Below are 21,927 nucleotides of genomic sequence, written 5' to 3' on the forward strand. Positions count from 1 at the left end.
GTTCAACGGCAGCGGAGTAAGAGTGGAATCAAACTGATTGCCAGCGATGGTAAAAAGACCATTTGGATAGTGCTGTAATGGTTGCACAATGCGGTTGTATTTCACTTGTTTTATGAGTGAAGCGGGGGTCTGGGGGTTTTCTCCAGTTTCCGACTGGAGATGTGTCTCTGTGGTATGGGCAGGGTTTGTCTGTGGAGATGTCGGTGGCCTGTTCCCAGCGTCCACTCTCCAGACCCAGGTTTCCAGAAGACTACATTCAAACACTCCTTTAAAGCCTTGCGAGAGGGTACTTTACTACTGGTAAATCAATGGTCGCCCGTATTGTATGTCTCATCGGTTTCTGGGAATTGGAGGGAGGGGGTGGGGGGTCGTCACAGGGTCATGGTGTTTGCGTTGGGGGGGGGGGGGGGTGTGCCGTGTGTTGTGTTCTGCAGCCTCAAGAAGACGTGGTCGCTGCTTCGGGGGAATATTCACGAGTCCACTCTGTCATCATGTGGTGTTGGGGTGGTTTGGCAGTGGTGGCGAGGTGGCTGGGTGGTCCTTAACAACATGAACAACAGTTCCAGGTGACCTGTTGGGCTGTGAGATGAACCTGTCACTTTTGGAGTTGATGGAAGTGACACTGATGAAACCGACAGAAGCTCTCCTGGAAGACAAGATGCCTGCCACGCCTGTGGCTGATAGCCTTCCTGCCGGGGGATTGGGGCGGGGTGGGAGGGGCGGGGCGGGTGACTTCCCCTTCAGCTGACTGGAGCTGGAGACTGGGAGGAAACCCAGAGGAGCACTGTTCCTCTCTGAGAAGGACGTGAGAATCCTTCACTCAGAGGCCGCCTCAGATACACAGCCCTTGTATGGAGGTGAAGGGATCAGACCTGGAACTATGGCTGGAGCACTCATGCTCTCTATGGCTGATGAATAGGTGCTTAACAGCAGTGGGGTTTGGGATGCAGGAATGGGAGTTTGAAGTCACATTGTGTAAGACCCTTTACAGTATTTTACAGTTGCTATGACCTTTTTTTCAATACTTTTAACAGGTTTCCCAAGCTCTTGACACAGTTAGCACAACATCCGTCTGTGTTGGCTATACAATTAACAGATTTATTGTTGCTTTGACACAAAATGCATAGAGTAAACACAAATTTAAAATGCTTGAACTTCTTTTACACACAAGCTCAACCAAGACCCAAACATTCAATTTTTACTGCCCAATTTACCAATGCATTCACACTTTATGTCGGAACAGATTACATCATGTTCAAAACCTAATTTATTGGCTAAAGCCGAAGTGAACAGCTGTTCATATTGGGAATTGAAACACAAACAGGAAGTGACAGTCTGGAGGAGTCTGCTATGACTTCAACATCACCTTTTAAAAGGGTTTTGGATGCTAATTCTATGGAGCATCTTTAGTCAGCGCTGACTCACCCAGAACCCCTCTGGCTCACTGTCTGCTCTGCCTCGGTCGTGACTCTGGGTCACATGATCATGAGTGCAGCCTGCAGATAAACAAACTGATGACCTTTGCTCTGGCTGTCCAATCAGAGTTTCACTGTAACTTTACAGTAAAAATTATATTCTATATTGAATATAGAAGGAAATTCAAGAACAAGAAGGAGGTTGTTTAAGCATGCTACTCAATCACAGTGATAGTTTAACACTTGCTAGGTCTACTTTGGCTATGGGAGATGGTTATAGCTCAGTGGTAGAGCGTTTGACTGTAGCTCAGAGGGTCACGGGTTCGAGTCCCTCCTGTCGCCTTGGATGCTGTCTGCTGAATGACCACCTTACTCGTGCTATGAGCTGTCTCTTCTGCTGGACACACATTCTTATCCTGCATCTGAAGTAAGGGTGTCATGCCGCTGCCTTTGGTGTCACATCACCAGGTGGGGCTGTGACGTCTAATCCAGACCCTGTGTGGTTGAGGAAGGGTTTGTGATTGTGGTCAGTAATGGCATGGACCTCCCAAGTTCCAGTTTCTCTCTCTTATGGTGGGGACCCTCAGTCCCCCTTCTAGGAAACGGAGGGTCTGTGGTCGAAGCTGTTCAGAGACCCTGGTGCTGGCACAGGCCCCCACGGTCAGAGGCTAAACAACCTCGTAGAGAGAAACCAAGCTGGGAACAACAAGTCAGCCAGCCTCACGACTAGGATAAGATTAAAAGTTGGACCGAATGTTGTTTTTCTTATTTTGTGCCTTGATTTGATCATTTTCATGGGCTCATTCGAACCCTTATTCGAACCCTCCTCTACTCTACTAGGTAATTGTTGAACTGCATGGTAGTTTGAGCACAGTGAGATTAATAATGAGGGAGCGCTCTAAAAACAGAAATGTCTTGAATGTAGGCTGGAGAACATGATATGGAAAGTATAATCTTCCTGGCTGGATTAGACAGAGAAGTGAGACAGACAAATAAAGAGAGAGACAAAGGGAGAGAGACAAAGAAAGAGAGCATGCTAAGAAGAAAAAAACAGTTGAAGAGTATATCATTTATGACTATATATATACATAATATATTTTATGGTTCAAAGACATAGCTAGACAGAGTTCAGGTAGTGTACTGGACAGAGTTTAAGAAGCGTCGAACCAGTGTGATGCTACGATGCTAAGCTGTTTAGGAAGGCTGAATTGACTGTGCTTTAGCTGGTGACATCATTGGGTTGGCATTGCAACCTTCTAGATTTGGTGGAGGTCTGTCTGATAGCTTTTCTATGCTTGGACTCAGTCGTTAGAAATCAGTCGCTAAGCAACATTTCACTATTGTTGTCCAAAATATTACTTTTGTGTGTGACGAGCAAGATATGTGTGGGCTGAGTCTGAAGTTGTTCCCGTATGCTGGTATGCGTGCGTGTGTGTGTACGTGTGCTTGTGTGTGTGTGTGTGTATGTATGTGTGTGTGACTGGAACACTCTGTGCAACTTGAACGGAATTGTCCTGCAACCCACGCTATAACCCCTCGTTCCTCCTCCCCCTCCACCCTCCCTTCATTCCTGTGCTCTTCGCCTCTTCGCCTCTTCCCTCTCTCCCTCTATCACTCCCAGCCTCTCCTCCTCCGCTGTTACATCCATGCACCCGTCCAGGTTTGTGCCTGAGTGGGATCTCTGGGTCTTTCTATATGAGACAGGAGGAGCCAGGGGTCATTACGCCTGTCAGACGGAGGCCGTTCCAGGCAGGGATGCCCTGAAGATGGGCCTGGGGAGGAGCGGTCTCTCTGCTGCGCAGGTCTGGGGGTTTAGCAGCAGTGGGACTGAAGCTAGTCTGAAGCTAGTCCCAGACCAGAGAGGCGGAGGATAGATAGATACCGCAGACTGCTCCCCCCCCACCTCCCGCCCCCCACCTCCCCCCCACCCCTCCCCCCAATGTTATAATTCTGTCTCAACAGTAATAGCCGCTCAGGGGCTTGCGTGGAACCAATAAATTGTGTGAATAACAGTCACTAACCACTGTCTAAAAGAGCACAGAAATACAAGTTTGCTCTTCTGGTCCTTAATAACGTGCTGCTCTTCCTACAGTTCATGTATTTGTACGTGAACTACATGTATGCCGTTTTGGATTAAAGCACTTGATAAACCAATACAAGTAAATGGAACTTCTGCCAATCACAGGATCATCCTAGGAGTCACATCTTTTGAAATAAATACATATAAGTATTTCTGTTCTATAAATCTTTCTGTTTTGTACATTTTTATATGTAGTATTTTTGGAGGCTGTGTGTATTCTTCGTGCTGTGTTCGCTGTTGTACTGAGCTGTCGTTGTTTCCTGTACAGTGGCTGATTGGGGACCGGGAGACTCACTGTGGGTCGGTCATCTGCTCTCGGACGCAGGGCAAGCCTGTCTGTGGCTCAGACGGCCGGAGCTACGACAACGGCTGTGACCTGCAGAGGGCGCGCTGCAAAGACCGCACTCTGACGCTAGCCCACAGGGGGCGCTGCCGAGGTGGGGAACACACCTTCATAACCCTTCTCATCCCTTTATAACTGTTCACAACCCTTCACAACCCTTCACAACTCGTCATAACCCTTCATATCCCTTTACATCCCTCCATGACCCTTCTTAACCCTTTATAACTCGTCACTACCCTTCACAACCCTCCATAACCTCTCTTTCTGTCCCTCCCTCCCTCCCACACTTGTGTGTCTGTGTGTGTGCATGCTAGAGCCCGACCGATAAAGGATTTTTAAGGCTGATTCCGATACAAATATTTGGTGATTAAAAAAATCTGATATTCTGATATATCGGCCGATATAAATATATTTATATTAAAAAAAATACATAAATGCGTAATAAAACATAAACAGATTTCCCTAAGTCTCTGCCCGACTCTGGCTGGATCAGCTGGTTGTAGGGTTTGTGGCGTTCTAAACACGAATGATGCCAACAGGGACGTTGTAGACTGCCCTCTGGTGGACAAACTATGCAACGCCAACACTCATAACTGGTTGAAGGGTGTTTTGTCCGTAAAGATAAAGAAATATAAATTATATACATTTATTTATCGTCCATTATAAATGCAGATACCGATAGTTTGGAAAATGCCTAATATCGACCGATAATATCGGCCCGCCGATAAATCGGTCGGGCTCTAGTGCGTGCATGTGTGAGCCCTCCAGCTGAATCTCCAGGCCTGTCTGTGTTGCTCTGTTATCATAGGTAAGAACTGGGTAAGAATTGACCAGCTGCCTGTGGTTCCTGCACCAACGCCCGCCTTGGAAGAAAGGGACCTTGAGCTGAAAGGTTCGTATGCCACGTCCTCCCGTCTTCCCTCCCTCCCTCACCCTCCCTCACCCTCCCTCACCCTCCTTCACCCTCCTTCACCCTCCCTCCCTCGCCCTCCTTCACCCTCCTTCACCCTCCCTCCCTCGCCCTCCTTCACCCTCCTTCACCCTCCCTCCCTCGCCTTCCCTCACCCTCCTTCACCCTCCTTCACCCTCCCTCCCTCGCCTTCCCTCACCCTCCTTCACCCTCCTTCACCCTCCCTCCCTCGCCCTCCTTCACCCTCCTTCACCCACCCTCCCTCGACCCCCCCTTACCCTCCTTCACCCTCCCTCACCCTCCCCCACCCACTCTCACACATGCACACATTGTCTCCCACTTTCTCAAACTCTCTCGCACTTCCCAGCCTTCCCCCGACAGTGTGTACGGTCTGTCAGAGGACATGGAGCTGGGGGGAGCTTGTGGTGTGTTTGGAGGATGTTTTGCATGTGTCACTGTGGACTGTTGCTCCAGTGTTGTTTTTTGTTTTGGCTGTTGTCATGACTGGTACTGTATCTACAGTACTGTGGTCAGTCGCTGTATGCCCTGGCCTGGTGATATCACCAACCTCTTGATGTCACGGGCCTAATGATGTCACCAGCCTGGTCCTGTCTTTATGCAGTATTTGTATGTTGCTTTGGATTAAAGAATAAAATGCAAAGTGTAATGTCACCGTCCTGGTTGGAGGAGAGCTGAAGCGCTGGCTGTGTGGAGTGTCTTGAGAGTGTAACAGTAGAGTGCTGTGCTGTCCTGGTGTTGCAGATGCCGGCCAGTCTAAGTGTCGTTTGGAGAGGAGCCAGGCCCTGGAGCAGGCCAAGAGGCCTCAGGAGGCCCTCTTCATCCCAGAATGCAACGAGGACGGAACATTCGCCCAGGTCTGTCCCCTCACCTCTCCACCCGCCTCCCCTCACCCTCTCAACCCCCTCACCCCGCTCCCAGAACCCTCTCCACCCCTACACCCCTCTTCCAGAGTCCTCTCCAACCCTCCAATACCCCCCTATGTCCCCCCACTTACCCCTAACTCTAGCCCGAATTCCCCGTGCACCCTAACCCTAACCCAGGTGTGTCCCTGACCTTAGGTGTTTGACCCTCCCTTGACCCTTCCTCTCCAGGTGCAGTGCCACACCCTGACAGGATACTGCTGGTGCGTGACCACAGACGGCAAGCCAGTCAGCGGCTCCTCAGTGCACAACCGGACCCCCGTGTGTTCAGGTAGCGTGACCTGTGTGTTCAGGTAGCGTGACCTGTGTGTGTTCAGGTAGCGTGACCTGTGTGTGTTCAGGTAAGGTGACCCCCATGTGTTCAGGTAGCGTGACCTGTGTGTGACCTGTTCAGGTACCAGGATGTTTGGATGAGAGGTGGGGTGAGGGAGAGAATTATAGGAGAGGAGAGTTGGAGGTGAGGAGGGTTGGGGGAGAGAGGAAGGTAGGAGGAAAAGAGAGTTGGTGGTGAGAGGAAGAGGAGGCCTGCTCTCTAGGGATGGGAACACTTTCTGATAATGATCATCATTTTCCCACTGAAGACAATCCACATAGCTTGTGCCAGGTGTGGAGACCAGAGCCAACGCGGCATATGGTCCACATTTCTGACTAGAAAGTGGCCACGTACCCCCCCTCCCCACCCCCATCCTACTCTGGCATCTGACCAGAGGATCCCCCCCCTCCCCCATGGCTGATTCACCAATCACCTGTGTGGCCTCCTGCTTCATATTTGACAGACCCCACCTTCCCCCCCTTCTTCCATTCCAGTACTCAACATCAATGAAGCTCACAACTGAGAATGGAAAATATGTCTTCCATCCATAGCCAAGAACTATCGATCTTAGGATTTTTGAGAATGCCTAGCAACGTGGAAATGTGTCCAGTTTGAAACAGGCCCACTGCAAATCTACCTGGTCTTCTTAAGTCCTGCATCAGATCCAATATTTTCATCTTTGTTTCTTGCAAAGGTATTGGTTTCCTGTGTGCTCGCGTGTGCCTACGTGTGTGCGCATGCGTGTGTGTGTCTGTATGTGTGTGCCTGCATGTGTGTCCTTTAGTGATTGTGTGTGTGTGTGTGAGAGTGTGTGTGTGTGTATGTGTATATGCGTCCTGCTGTCTCGTCTGCTAACGAGCAGCTAGCCTCTGGTCCCCTACTGCCCTGCTAAGCTCCGCCCCTTGCCCACATTAACCCCGCCCCTCTCCTGTAACCTGCTCCTGATGTCATGCTGCTGCCAGCTTGCTGTGACCCAAATCAATCATCTCACATACGTTTGCAGGAAACTTCCGTGAATTTATGGGAACTCATGCTGGGACAGGTGAATTGTCAGGTAGTACATTTCCTTCCAATAGCCTTCGTACAAAACCAAGCCTGTCTTTCCCTGCTCGTCTGGTTGGTCTGTCTAGTGTTTGTTGATTCCCTTTAGTGCTCAAACAAGGCTCTATGCATGCACAAAACATGAAGGATATCTGCTACATGTCTAAATAACATTACTATGCATCACAATAACACGCTATCAAACTATAAAACGGCATATTTGTATATAAAAAAAACTGTATATACATTTCCACTGATTGTAATGTCCAGGAAAAACTGTTAACTGTCTACATGATGTGTGTGTGTGTGAATGTAGTGTGTATACATGGAAAATGTGTGAATGTGTGTGAGTGGAGAGTGTATATATTATGTGTGTGTATGCTAGTGTGTGTACAGTGTGTACATGATGTGTGTGTATGTGTGAGTGAGTGTTAGAGTGTATAAATGATGTGCATTCTCCCTACAGGGTCAGTCACTGATAAAACTCCTGGACCTCCAAATTCCGGCAGAAAAGGTGAGTTGAGATCTGTGTGTGTGAGATGTGTGTGTGGGTGGGTGCATGTGTGTGGATGCATGTGTGTGTCTGTGTGTGTGTTGGTGCGTGTGTGTGTGGGTACATGTGTGTGTATGTTTGTGTGGGTGCGGGTGTGCATGTGTGTGTGTGTGGGTGCATGTGTGTGTGCGTGTGTGTGTGCATGTTCGTGTGTAAGTGCGTGTATGTGTGTTTGTCCAAGTTCAAAGTCCATATTTGTGTAGAACTGAGCCAGTTCTCTCTTTGTTGACTTCCATTCTCTGTTTCAGCATGGGTCACTTCTTTTAATAATCCTACTTTATACAGACATTCAAAGACACAAACATTTGTTTTTAGTTGCAATATATGACATTAAATATTATGAAGACTGTATGCCGCTCCAGTTAAATATTGTTGGGTTCGCTGTTGTTGGAAGACATGACTAGTTTCTGGTCTTCCAGGGACATTGTGATGTGTATGTTGAAGTGTGTTCAGACCTGACAGGCAGGTCCTCTCAACTCTGTACTCAAACCACAGGCTGCCACTCTCCATCTGACACCAGGAACACACCACACACACACACACACACACACATACACACACCACAGCACACACACATACACACCACACACAACAGCACACACACATACACACCACACACCACAGCACACACACATACACACCACACACACACCCACACACACACACACACACACCCCCACACACACCACACAAACCCACACCACAGCACACACACACACACACACACACACACACACACACATACACACACATACCACAGCACACACACATCCACACCACACACACGCCCACACACCCACACACACACCACACACACCCCCCCACACACACACCACCCACACACCAACGAACAACCCCAATACCCCTCGTCCACATCCCACTACTAGTGTACTCTCGTCTGCCTCTCACCACATCATCCCTATTGTACATCATCCCTATTGTACATCATCCCTATAGAACATCATCCCTATTGTACATCATCCCTATTGTACATCATCCCTATAGAACATCATCCCTATTGTACATCATTCCTATTGTACATCATCCCTATAGAACATCATCCCTATTGTACATCATCCCTATAGAACATCATCCCTATTGTACATCATCCCTATAGAACATCATCCCTATTGTACATCATCCCTATTGTACATCATCCCTATTGTACATCATCCCTATAGAACATCATCCCTATTGCACATCATCCCTATTGTACATCATCCCTACAGAACATCATCCCTATTGTACATCATCCCTAGTGTACATCATCCCTACAGAACATCATCCCTATTGTACATCATCCCTATTGTACATTATCCCTACAGAACATCATCCCTATCGTACATCATCCTGATTGTACATCATCCCTACAGAACATCATCCCTATTGAACATCATCCCAATTGAACATCATCCCTATTGTACATCATCCCTACAGAACATCATCCCTATTGAACATCATCCCAATTGAACATCATCCCTATTGTACATCATCCCTATTGAACATTATCCCTATTGAACATCATCCATATTGTACATCATCCCTATTGAACATCATCCCTGCAGAACATCATCCCTATTGTACATCATCCCATTGAACATCATCCCTATTGTACATCATCCCTATTGAATATCATCCCTACAGAACATCATTCCTATTGAACATCATCCATATTGAACAGGTCAAGTACAACCTAACATGGTAGTAAAGCCCCTCCCCTCAGCAGGGCTCTGGTGGGCTGTGATTGGGCGAGCCCCAGGGGGTGACGGTGCATAGTGCCTTGGGATTGGGCGGGGCCTCAGGTAAGATAGTGTAATGTGCGTTGTGATTAGGTAAGTATCCCTGGATGCTACAGACAGTCTAACAGATAACACGTTTGACTGACGGGCCTTAGGAGTATAAAAACAAACATCCCCTCTCAGTCTCCAGCAGTAATGTGTGTGTGTATGGAGGGGGGTGTGTGTGTGGGGGGGGGCAGGGGCTGATGGTGTCTTCACGTGTGGCTCTCTGTTTGTCAGGCTGTGTGTGCGTGTGCGCGTGTGCAAGAGAGAGAGCGACATTGAGAGAGCAGGAGAGATTGTTTTTGCGCCGTGCATGTCGTTCTGAGGCGCGTCTGGAGGTTCACACGGGTGTGTGCGTAAGTGTGTGCGTGTGTGTGTGTGCGCGCGGGTGTGTGCCTTGAGAGAAGGAATGAGTCTCTACCTATCCCTCTATCTGTCACATCCACCTCTCCCTCTCCCTCTATCCCTCTCCCTCTATCCCTCTCCCTCTATCCCTCTCCCTCTGACCCTCCTCTCTGTTCTGTGCTCTTGGCCGGGCCATGTGCAAATCCCAACCATTCAACACTTCTGGAGAGTAGATCGTATTAACCTCAATAATGGCAGTCTCCTTCCGTTTTTTCCTCACTCTCAACCCAGATGACGGCTCCAAGCCCACCCCCACCCTGCAGACCCACGTCCTCCCCGACGGAGATGGTACGGCTCCCCAGAACACGCTCACTCCCCTGGCGACACACCTTCTACTCGTCTAGCTTTGACTTTTGTTTTTCATCCAAAGCGTTACATACAAATAGTGCATGTGGAAAGAACTGCAGAAAAAAGTGCGTACTGTACTTCCAGCAGTATTTCCTGGACAGCAGAGTGCAGGAAGAGTCTGTATTTACCAGGCACAGTGCAAAGTTACCACATCTCAGCTACCAGGCAACAATAATAGTATCTCAACACTAGTCCAGTGCAGCAGAACAGCATTATAGTTTAAGTGCAGCATCAAACTGGTTTGTGGTTTCAGTCTCTGAAGAGACAGTGGATTCTTTTTATTTATTACATCACCAACAGAGTTCATTATTTACAAACACTCTGTTGGAGTTATTCAGTTAAATAAAATAACATTTCAATTCAATAGGCCCTTATTGGCATGATTGAAGAATCCTTGTTTCCAAAGCCAAATAATAACACACCGATTTAGCATTGCATAAATATACATTATATCACGCAGAATTATGAGACATGGACATTTGTATGAAGTATTAAAATGGAACAAAACTACACAAATCTATTTAATTAAAATATTGACTTGACTATAAAATATAGACCATGTCCATGTGTCTGTCCATACAGAGATAACTGCGCCCACCCTGTGGATCAAACAGCTCGTCTACAAGGACAACAAGCAGAACAACACCAGCACCAGGAGACCAGGTAGGACGGCGTCACCCCCAACGCTCTCCATCATGTTCCACTGTGGAACAGATACACTCTCTCTGTCTCAGTCACTCTTTCTTACTTTCTTTTTTTCTTTCTGTCTTTCTTACTTTCTTTCGTTCTTTCTCTCTTAATCAATCTTCATATACCATGTGTCATATGTACCATATAGTGTCTGCATATCCCTGCCAATCATCTTGGTTGGAGGACTGTAGACTGGAGGGCTGTGGACTATAGGGCTGTGCACTTGAGGGCTGTGGAGGGCTGTTCCTGGAGGCCTGTCTGCTGGATGGCTGTGCATTGAAGGACTGTGGAGGACTGTGTGCTGGAGGGCGTTAGAGGGCCGTGTATTGAAGGACTGTGTATTGTACTGAGATATTGAGTATGACGGCTCCTGGGACGTCTTGTGGAAAGCCTGGCTTCCTGTTTCAAATTATCGTGTGACGTCTTCCGAGGACAGGCGATGTTGTCACCACTGAGGCAAGAGGACTCTGTGCGTGTGTATATGTGTGTGTCTCTGTGTATGTGTGCCTCTCTGTGAATGGATGTGCCTCTGTGTACGTGTGTATGGGTGTGTGTGTACCTGTGTGTGTGTTTTTTGGACAGATGCTCAGAGGACTGGCTGTGTGTCTGCTACTTGACGCTTTGTGGTGTCGTTGCCGGCTGCTACGGTATCTGAGGATTGAGCTGGGTCAGAGAGAGAGGCTCGCCTTGGTTTCGCTGTTTCTGGGAGACGTTTTTCAGAGGCTACCGGAATAAGAATCTGTCTGCTCCCTCTGAACCGACTGGAATCCCAATCTGTCTCTGCTCTCTGCAGCCCAGAGCAGCTCTCTCACAGCTCTCCTCCTGCACACAGGAATCCCACTGTTGGCAGCTGGGTCATGGAGATGGAGTAATAGTGATTTAGAGAGATACGGAGATGTGTGTCAGTGAAGTGTGTTTGCTTAGGCAAATTTCAGAGAGGCTATTTGTCAAACGGAGGTGCCGTTCCAGACTCTGACACGCTGTGGAGAGGGAACAAAACGTCTAGTCATGGAGATCATTAACAGGACTGCACGGCAGAGAATACTTTTGCAGAAGTGTTTAACCCACTGCTTCTCCCTCTGTGAGCAATACGTATGCAGACGCAAGAGACAGAGCATGGTTTAGTCACGTGAGATCATGGCTACGTCATGTCGGAACATGGTTATGTCATGTAAGCTATGTTATAGCGTCTTGTAGCATGGATGTCCACCATGGTCTTTTCGTATACCACTGAGAGAGCAAGCACACAGACAATCATGATAACAGCTGAAAGCTAGAGCAATGTGTTCATTTCGCAGACACTTAAAGTCCAAAGCAACTCCTCCTTTCTCCCTCTCCCCCTGTCTCCCTCTCCTCCTCTCCTCTTGTCTCCTTCTCCTCTTCTCCCCTGCTCCAAGGCATCTTCCAGGACTTAGTGTTTGTCTGTTTACACAGGATTTGAATCTCTCCTCATCCAAAGCTCTGGCAGAGGATTCGATGGAACAAGTGAATAAAAAAAAACGTTCAAATAAATAAAGAAGAGATGAGCCCAGGCAGGACAGGCAGAGGAGAGGAGGAGCAGATTGAATTTCACATCCACACAAAAACTAAACGGGGGATTCAATCGCCAAGTGTCCAGTCTTTTTCCAGTTATAAGTACCAAAAAAAACGATTTTCTTTTGGGAAAGGCCGTGCCTGGCGCCAGTTTACCCTCTGTATAATAAACAGTACTAAATAATTTGGATGTGAAGGAACCTTGGCGTGAGGGTGGAACGCCGACGCAGGCCTGAGAACCCTCGAGCAGCAGCGCTCTCTGGAAACTGCCGTCTGGGGGAGCGTGGCCGTGGACACGCTCTCTCCTGCGATGGCAGCCATGCTCAGCAAACATCCCCCCCCCCTGCCCCCCAGTCCCCCAGCCCCCCCAGCCCCCTGCCAGGTCCCACTTCCAAGGCCCCAGGCCCTGCGCTCAGCCTGCCAGACCTGTCAGCTCCATCAGCAGCACTGCCACAGGGAGCACACACAAAAAGAAAACACTTGTATTCGGTTTCAAAGAGCGAGGTTGCAGAGCAGATCTTTTTTGTTGAGTGAGTTTAGTTAATCAGGGAACCTGCAACTCCTACCCTGAATGGATCCACGCTTAACTCTAGCCCCCCTTCCCCAACTCCCCCTAGATGTGAAATCTCCATAGACATAATATTACCACAGTGAGCAACACGAGGAGTGGGGCTGCCATGCCGGATTAGAGCCGGACTGGTTCTGTGAGGCTGGTATGAACCCAGGTGAGCCTCAGAGAAGCAATGTGACAGGGTTGGGCTCTGGTGTCTGTCCTCGACTCACAGAAGACTTGCGGCTTCTGGACTCTTCCTTCTGTTCCGAAGAACCTGAGAGGAGGCATGATGAGGAAGGGAGGATGGAAGGATGGAGGGAGGGAGGAAGGGAGGATGGAAGGATGGAGGGAGGGAGGGAGGATGGAAGGATGGAGGGAGAGAGGGAGGGAGGAGAGGGGAGTCTAGAAACGAATGGAATGCAAGGACGGAAGGAGGGAGGAATAGGCGGAAGAAGGGACAACGGTGCAGCAGGACAAGGAAAAGGGGAGGGGGGGTGTAGAAGATGGAGGGTGGAGGAATGGAGGGATGAAACTATGAAGGGAGCAGGAATGAGGAGATGGAGGGAGGTGAAGGGTTTTGGGGGTGGAGGGCGTTGTCTCGCTGCCAGGCTGGGTCTGTTGTTGTAGCTAAATGCTTCATAAACAAGGAGCTGAGAGGTGGTAGAGCCCACTTCATCAGCCTGCTCCGGCCTCCAGCGTCTACATGTGGGCCTGTTGTACTTGGCCCTGTAGCCTGAGAGCACAGCCGTGGACTAAATGGATGTGAATATAAATACACTGTGGAACGAGTATGTGTTAGGTGAGAATCTCTGAGTGCTGAGTGGCTGCTGTCATATAGACAAATAGTGTGTGTGTGTGTGGGGGGGAGGGGGGGGGGGGAGGGGTGAAAGTCCTGGTCTCTGGTGAGTTGGACTTGATTAAAATGGAAAAGGTAAGAGGCCACTTGAGAGTTGTACATGGCGTGTGTGTTTCCATGTACTTCTTCACCACCATGCTGAACCAGACATTGTCTGGACGCTTCCTGCTCTCTGAAGGCCACTGTGGAGGCCGTCTGCTGGATGAACATGTGTTCACATAGCCAGCCCGAGAGGGCTGAGACACGGGAATATCACTCCTGATGTCATCATAAAGAATTTTAGGATGTCTGCTCCTGTCTGGTGCGTTGAGTGTTTCTCATCCTCCTGTTTGTCTGGTGAATTGAGTGTTTATCATCCTTCTGTTTGTCTGGTGCATTAAGTGTTTCTCATCCTCCTGTTTGTCTGGTGCGTTGAGTGTTTCTCATCCTTCTGTTTGTCTGGTGCATTGAGTGTTTCTCATCCTCCTGTTTATCTGGTGTGTTGAGTGTTTCTCATCCTCCTGTTTGTCTGGTGCGTTGAGTGTTTCTCATCCTCCTGTTTGTCTGGTGCATTGAGTGTGTTTGTCATCCTCTTGTTTGTATGGTGTATTGAATGTTTCTCATGGTTCTGTCTGGTGTATTGAGTGTTTTATCATGGTTCTGTCTGGTGTATTGAGTGTTTCTCATGGTTCTGTCTGGTGTATTGAGTGTTTCTCATGGTTCTGTCTGGTGTATTGAGTGTGTTTCTCATGGTTCTGTCTGGTGTATTGAGTGTTTCTCATGGTTCTGTCTGGTGTATTGAGTGTGTTTCTCATGGTTTTAGAGAAGGTTCCCTCTTGTGATCAGGAGAGACAGAGCGCCTTAGACGAGGCTCGCCAGAACCCTCGCGAGGCCATCTTCATCCCAGACTGCGGGCCTAGGGGCCTGTACAAACCGGTCCAGTGCCACCAGTCCACAGGGTACTGCTGGTGTGTTCTGGTGGACACGGGCCGACCCATCCCAGGCACCTCCACCAGGTAAGTTGGGTGGGGATCAGAGGGTGAGGCTGGGTCAGTTCTCCTGACGTGGGCACGGTTGGTTCGTTTCGCTCTCCTGGATCGGTGACAGGTTTGAGTGGCCTGGACAATTCGAGGCCAACTCTCAGCCTGTTGAAACACTGGGGTCCCAGCATGGGTGTCGTCCTGTAGGGCGTCCTAGAACGCCGATGGCGTTTCGAGAGTTTTTGGTGCACGTGTGATGTTCGACAGGAGCACGGTTACCAGGCGACCATCCCTGATTGTTTGAAGGGTTTTCAGAACTAGTGGTAGCACAGCTCAGAACAGTTACTCGGGACGACAGACAACAGAGCTGAGGTATGTGTAGGATTGTAAACAGCCGCTGTTGGATGGATGATGTGTTATAGTTCAGCTGAAGTCTCATCGTTCTCTCTTCACGGCAGAGTTCTTCTGTAGGGTCTCCTGGCAACACAGCCAGTCTTCCAGCTCTGGATTAGTATGGGTGTGTTTTCGTCCTTACAGGTTGACTGTTATTTTTTTCTTTCTTTTTTTTCTTCATTGAGCAGATGCTTTCATCCAAAGCGACATCCAAATAGTGCATAGCCATAGAAAGTACAACAGAAAATCACAGATCAGAAGTGCGTAGTTCTAACAGTTTTTCGGTGGTTAGAGTCAAGGAACGGTCTGCACTTACCAGCTCCACACTCCTCTGGGGTCTGGTAGCAGGGCTGGACTGGTCATCTGGCACAGGGGGCAAATGCCCGGTGGGCCAACACACTTGGGGCTGATATAATAAGATGTTTTATTTTTTTTAGTTTTATTTTTATTTTTATTTGTACTTAAAATTGGCCAACGACCGGCCCATAAAGCACGCACAGCGGCCCATTGGTTCATTTTCCATACTGACACTGGGCTGGCCCAATCGCACCCCCCTCCCCCCCCCCCCAAAATCGGTATCCGACCGATTGAGGTGGGCCTATCTGAGCAAAAATGCCAGGGCCATTTTTTGGTCCCAGTCCAGCCCTGTCTGGTAGATGTTGGGTGTGTTGTTGAAGTATGGTGTTTGGTAGCGTCTCCTAAACTTTCTGTGTAAGTCTAATAGGTGGTCATTAGATGGAAAATCAAGTTAACATACAGCAAAACTTTTTTCACTTTTGCATAGAAAACTCACTATTTTCTTCACTTTGTCCCTCTCCTCCCTCCCTCTCCTTCCCGCTCCCTCTCTCACCGTCTCCCCCTCTCTCTCCATCTGTCTCCCCCATCTCTTTCTCTCTCTCCGTGTCTCTCTCCCCTTGTGAACCCTCTTCTCTCACGCTCTCTTCATTTCTCTACCTTTCTCTCTGTCTGTTTCACCTCCTCCCTCTCCCTCGTTCTCCTTCGTTCTGCCCCTCCCTGGTTTTCCTTCTCTCTCTCCCCCTCCCTCCCTCCCTCCCTCCCTCCCTCCCTCCCTCCCTCCCTCCCTCCCTCCCTCCCTCCCTCCCTCCCTCCCTCCCTCCCTCCCTCCCTCTCTCAGGTACCAGAACCCACAGTGTGACAGTGCAGCTCGCTCTCGTATCTCTGATGTTGAGGATCCCTTCCAGGGAAGAGACCTGACAGGTGAGCCCCCCACCCAGGCCTCCGCCCTGGGCCCACAGTCCAGGTCAGACACCATCTACCTCCGCCCTGGTCCAACAGTCCGGTTCAGGCACCATCTACCTTCACTGCTGTCTACAGTACACTTTGTCGACCAACTTTGATTTAAGGCTCACATCATTGGAGAAAGGAGAAGTAGGGGTCTCAAAGAGCCTCTAAAAGGAAGGTGGTGACCCCGTGTCATACAGCCCTGCTCTGGTTACCGCCGACTCGCCCGCGCGCCCCTCCTGGTACCAGCCTGTGCAGAGCTACGCTGTAACCCATACTAAGAACCTGCCCATCTGGTTGGTTTACAGAGTCGAGCAGGGCTTCTGACTGTGCAGCAGATGTAGCTGTGTTTTATGGCAGGGGGGAGTGTTGCGGGGGTGTGGCCGGGGCTGGAGGAGGGGGGGGGGGGTTTGGGGTTGGGGGGCACGGGGGTGTCAGAGACCGTGAGGGGGGCTGAGTGAAGGCATTCTTTTATGTACTGTGGTGGGATGTTCTGAAGCGGCCACAACACAGCGGGCCGCTCTCTGAGAGCCGCAGCGTGGCGTGGCGTCGGGCCTGGGGCTGCACTACCTGGAGCTGCTGCAGGTCTCATCCTCCTGACCGGCCTGGAGAGAGGAGAGAGAGGAGAACTGAGAGAGAGAGAGAAAGAGAGAGAGAGAGAGAGAGAGAGAGAGAGAGAGAGAGAGAGAGAGAGAGAGGAGGACTGAGAAGGAGATGAAGAAGAGCTAGCTCGAGTCTCTCGGCGCTCTGACACAGTGTGCCCCCTCCACGTAGGGTGTGTTCAACATAACGGGTCATGCTTCATAACGCTCCAATTTAACACTTGGGTTAGGAGGACTGGGGCGTTGAGTCTCTCAGCAGACCGGACTGACTGGTGGGTAGGGGGGTGTTTGGGGGTGAGGGTGGGGGTGTGCGTGGGGGGGGATAATTAGAGTCACCTGGCGAACCGGACCCCACATCTCACAGAAAGCCCCAGGTCAGAGGAACAGGAATGAGCAGACAGAACGGAGAAGAGGGGAAACCGAGTGAGAAGGAGCGAGAGAAAGAGATTGAATTCCGAAAAAACGGGGTTGAAATTAGAAGATTAGTTAACTACACGCTCGGGCGTTTGAAGTTTCTCTTTAAGAGACACAATTAGGAGGGAAAATATTTGTGCTGGTTGTGCCACATCCATTAAAAGCATGCATCTGGGCTATGAAAAGCAGTTACCTTAGGTGTTCAGAATCATGTCATAAAACTTAACAGGTCTGTACTGCCCAGCAAAGTCCTCTTATCACTGCACACTTCCACACCCTCTCTCTCTCTCTCTCTCTCTCTCTCTCTCTCTCTCTCTCTCTCTCTCTCTCTCCATACCCTTTTCCTCTCTCTCCCCTACCACAGTCCCCCAGCTATCGCCATCCAACCCATACAAAGCACATCCAAACTTTGTGTTCTCTACATGGATAATGCATTATATAGTCAGTTCAGTTCAGTTATTGCACATTTGTGTTTCTAACTACCCCAGGTAGGTTTGAACGTCTCTGGAATAGTGAAGCTTTTACTGTTGTTGCCAAGGTTGGTTTATACATTCCTCTTCGTGTCTTCAAACTTCCTGGTTTTACCTGCCGAGAGGCTATCTGGAAAAGCACTCTCTTCAACTGTCTTAACAACTCTGATTGGTTCTCTTTCTCTTAACAACTCTGATTGGTTATAGAAGGTTGCTCTGGTGTTCTTGTGTGTGCAGGTTGTCCGGAGGCAAAGAAGGTGGAATTCATAACCAGCTTGTTAGATGCCCTGACCACAGACATGGTCCAGGCCATGAACTCACCAGCCCCCTCTGGTGGTGGGAGGTAAGCAGCCTCTCTTGGTCCCCTTCACACAGACTACTAGACCAGGGGTTCCCAAACGTTTCAGCCCACGAACCCTAAAATGATGGTGCCAGTGACTCGAGAGCCCCACATCCACAGAGGTGGTTTACGTATAGTGGGAGTAAAAATAGGTCCTGGACTTTGATCCAGACTGATCCACCAGAACCGGCCCCCGTATACGCCACCATAGCTAACCTGTTAATTTTTTATTATTTATTTGTTTATTAGTTTATTTGACAGGGACAATGCAGTTAAACATAGCTACAGAGCAAAGTTTGCAGCTGGTGTGATGCACATAGAGTTTATAGCAAGAGCTCATTTTCAACTCCCGTCCCTGGATGGGCCTTTCTACAATAGCACGTAATAAAAAACAATTAAAAAAATACAGAATAGAAAAATACACATTCAGAACACACGCATTCTAAGAACTCATTCTCGTGCTGTCAGGGGGTGCTGCAGCACCCTCAGCACCCCGTGTTCCCGTGGCCATGGGTATTCCCTCTCCACTGGAATCCCAAACTCAGCCAGTGTCTTGGCTGAGAACGACGCCTTTAACGTTCGGTCGCTTGACAGTTCAACTCATGCGTCCTCCTGGTTGGATGTCAGATGGTTTGCCGTACTTACAGTGAATGGACAATCAAAAGGCTGATGGCTGTTTTATTTGCATGCATTCATTTACTGTAACTTCTAGTTTTAACCCCCCGAGGGGTCGCAACCCCCACTTTGGGAACCACTGTACTAGACAACATATAGACTGTATTCCAATCTCCAGCAGGTTTAAAGACAGTTTCCCATAATCCAATGTTATGCACTGTATGTAAGTAATTTGGTATTTTAAATGTATCTAATACACATTAATTTACGTGAAACTGTTCAAATAGTGAAATCCCTTAAAGTGTTTTGCCAATTCGTCGCCATGCGCATGAGCAGAAAGGACCCCTTACTTCCCCTTAAAGGGGGTGTTTCATGGAGGTGGGGTGTTTCGGGGAGGTTGGGGTGTTTCATGGAGGTTGGGGTGTTTCATGGAGGTTGGGGTGTTTCATGGAGGTGGGGTGTTTCGGGGAGGTTGGGGTGTTTCATGGAGGTTGGGGTGTTTCATGGAGGTTGGGGTGTTTCATGGAGGTGGGGTGTTTCGGGGAGGTTGGGGTGTTTCGGGGAGGTTGGGGTGTTTCATGGAGGTTTGGGTGTTTCAGGGAGGTTGGGGTGTTTCAGGGAGCTGAGGTGTTTTAGGTCGGTCAGGCAGATCAGGGAGGTGGGTTGGACTGACACTCATTTCTGAATGCTGTGCTGGCGGCCCTGTGTCACCTTCTTCCTGTGCAGGTTCGTGGAGCCCGACCCCAGCCACACCCTGGAGGAGAGGGTTGTGCACTGGTACTTCTCCCAGCTGGACAACAACGGCAGCCACGACATCAACAAGAAAGAGCTGAAGCCCTTCAAGAGGTACCTGAAGAAGAAAGCCAAACCCAAGAAATGCGCCCGCAAGTTCACCGACTACTGCGACTTAAACAAGGACAAGGCCATCTCACTGCAGGAGCTCACGGGTTGCCTGGGAGTCAGCAAGGAGGGTGAGTCTTGGGGAGGCGGGATTCTGCGGGAGCAAGGAGGGTGGGTGGATGAACAGGAGGGTAAAGCAGAGTAGAGGATGAGGGTGAGGATAAAGAGGACAGGGTCTGGGTTGCAGTGAACACTATTTCGTTTCAGACTCAAAGTGACTCTTGTTTTGAAAGCTGAGCCTTTGTTTTGGCCCAGATCTCTCAGGCTTTCACCGTTTCCTTTCGTTCTTCACCCAACACCCCACCTCCACAGTGCCATACTTCACTCCCATGCCATGAAGGCAGGCAAGCAGACAAGCTGCCAGGGTAAACTGGGCACTGCTCTTCATGATGAAGGTTCCATAGAGGAACACAAGCATGAGAACGCTTGGAGGAAACTGTCATCACACACACACACACACACGCCTACAACACAACACGCACGCAAGCACGCCTACCACACACACACACACACACAGAGACACACACACAGAGACACACACACAGAGACACACACACAGAGACACACACACACACACACACACACACACAGAGACACACACACAGAGACACACACACACACAGAGACACACACACACAGAGACACACACAGAGACACACATACACGCATGCTTGGACACCTTGTCTGGGCTTGTAGCACGGAAGGATCTTAGCAGAGACTACTGGTGTTTGTTCAGGTCTTGCGACCTAAGAAGTAAACTGTCAGCATGCGCACACACACACACCCACACACACAGACACATCCTTGTCTAAGCTGTACTTGGTGCTTCCATCCCTCTGCAGGTGCTTCTGTGGCCAGTACCAACCAAGGGACAAGGCAAGGGACTCAGTTGTTCAGTAAGACACACTACGCTTCCACTAACCCCAGCCTCACTATGCTACCACTAACCCCGGCCTCACTACATTACCACTAACCCCGGCCTCACTATATTACCACTAACCCCGGCCTCACTACACAACCACTAACCCCACCCTCACTACACTACCACTAACCCCAGCCTCACTATATTACCACTAACCCTGGCTTCACTACACTACCACTAACCCTAGCCTCGCTACACTACCGCTAACCCTAGCCTCGCTACATTACCACTAACCCCAGCCTCGCTATATTACCACTAACCCCAGCGTCGTTACATTACCACTAACCCCAGCCTCGCTAAATTACCACTAACCCCAGCCTTACTACATTACCACTAACCCCAGCCTCACTACATTACCAATAACCCCAGCCTCACTACACTACTAGTAACCACAGCCTCACTACATTACCACTATCTCCAGCCTTGACATGTTTTGATGTATTCTACTAACTCTAGCAATGTGAGCACACCATAGACTGGCTTCTCTAAGTGTAGAGGTTTCTGTCTGTCTGATTGGCTGTTGCTGTTGGATTCTGATGTATAAAGTCTGTTTATCATAAAGCTATTTGTGCATGTTTGTAAATGTAAGTGTGTGCGTGTGTGTGCGTGTTGTGTGTGTGGGTGGGTTTGTAACGACTCCTAATGCAGACATGCCATAAGAGATTAAATTAATGGTAGATTAATGGAGTAAAAACAGAGTTTTCTATGAGAACACAAAGTTCTCCAGGAGCCACCAAACCGACTCAAGCCAGTAGCCTTCGGCATGTCGTTATGACTTGCACCTTTTTGTTTATGGTCATAACAGCTCTAAGCAATATATATATATAATTTTTTACAACCGGTCCTGAAGTTGGCGGTGCTGAGGGAGGTGAGAACGAACCGTAACAACAAATGGTTCTCACACTTCAGCCCTCTTGCCGTGTGGTTCTGTGCATGTGCTGTGCGCTGGCTGTGCGCTGCGTTTAATTCTCCACTTGTTGAATTCAGACAAAAGTGTCTAGGCAGTAGACAGTCGTATTTTTGACTATGTTCACTTAAAGATTTAGGTATTTTTGAGAAAATATACATTTATACACTATTGAGTGCCTAGGAATGTGTACCACCAATCAGAGCACTGCAGGATAACCTATCAGTATGCATTTGGTGCACGCCCACCCTATGCGGACAGATCTGAAAAATATGTTGTAGAAATAAGCCTGGTGTCAGAGTTAGAGAACCTGGTGTCAGGGTTAGAGAACCTGGTGTCAGGGTTAGAGAACCTGGTGTCAGGGTTAGAGAACATGGTGTCAGGGTTAGAGAACCTGGTGT

General features: G+C 49.1%; 1 protein-coding gene across 6 annotated transcripts in view; it reads left to right on the forward strand.

The window, feature by feature from the left end:
* The window catches only part of smoc1 (SPARC related modular calcium binding 1), a 37,917-nt gene that overhangs the window by 8,219 nt on the left and 7,771 nt on the right, over positions 1–21,927 (forward strand). For 2 of the 6 annotated variants that reach the window (XM_047046537.1, XM_047046554.1), the window contains exons 2-14: positions 3,764–3,932; positions 4,647–4,730; positions 5,511–5,623; positions 5,861–5,960; positions 7,006–7,056; positions 7,510–7,557; positions 9,981–10,070; positions 10,713–10,793; positions 14,565–14,757; positions 16,250–16,332; positions 18,080–18,185; positions 19,524–19,768; positions 20,540–20,573. In XM_047046537.1, the coding sequence (XP_046902493.1) occupies positions 3,764–3,932; positions 4,647–4,730; positions 5,511–5,623; positions 5,861–5,960; positions 7,006–7,056; positions 7,510–7,557; positions 9,981–10,070; positions 10,713–10,793; positions 14,565–14,757; positions 16,250–16,332; positions 18,080–18,185; positions 19,524–19,768; positions 20,540–20,573 (1,397 nt within the window). Of the gene's footprint in view, positions 1–3,763; positions 3,933–4,646; positions 4,731–5,510; positions 5,624–5,860; positions 5,961–7,005; positions 7,057–7,509; positions 7,558–9,980; positions 10,071–10,712; positions 10,794–14,564; positions 14,758–16,249; positions 16,333–18,079; positions 18,186–19,523; positions 19,769–20,539; positions 20,594–21,927 lie in introns of all 6 variants that reach the window. The other 4 variants (XM_047046545.1, XM_047046565.1, XM_047046574.1 and 1 more) reach the window with 4 other exon arrangements.

Source organism: Hypomesus transpacificus, chromosome 3 (assembly GCF_021917145.1).
Source record: "Hypomesus transpacificus isolate Combined female chromosome 3, fHypTra1, whole genome shotgun sequence".
Taxonomy (NCBI): Eukaryota; Metazoa; Chordata; class Actinopteri; order Osmeriformes; family Osmeridae; genus Hypomesus; species Hypomesus transpacificus.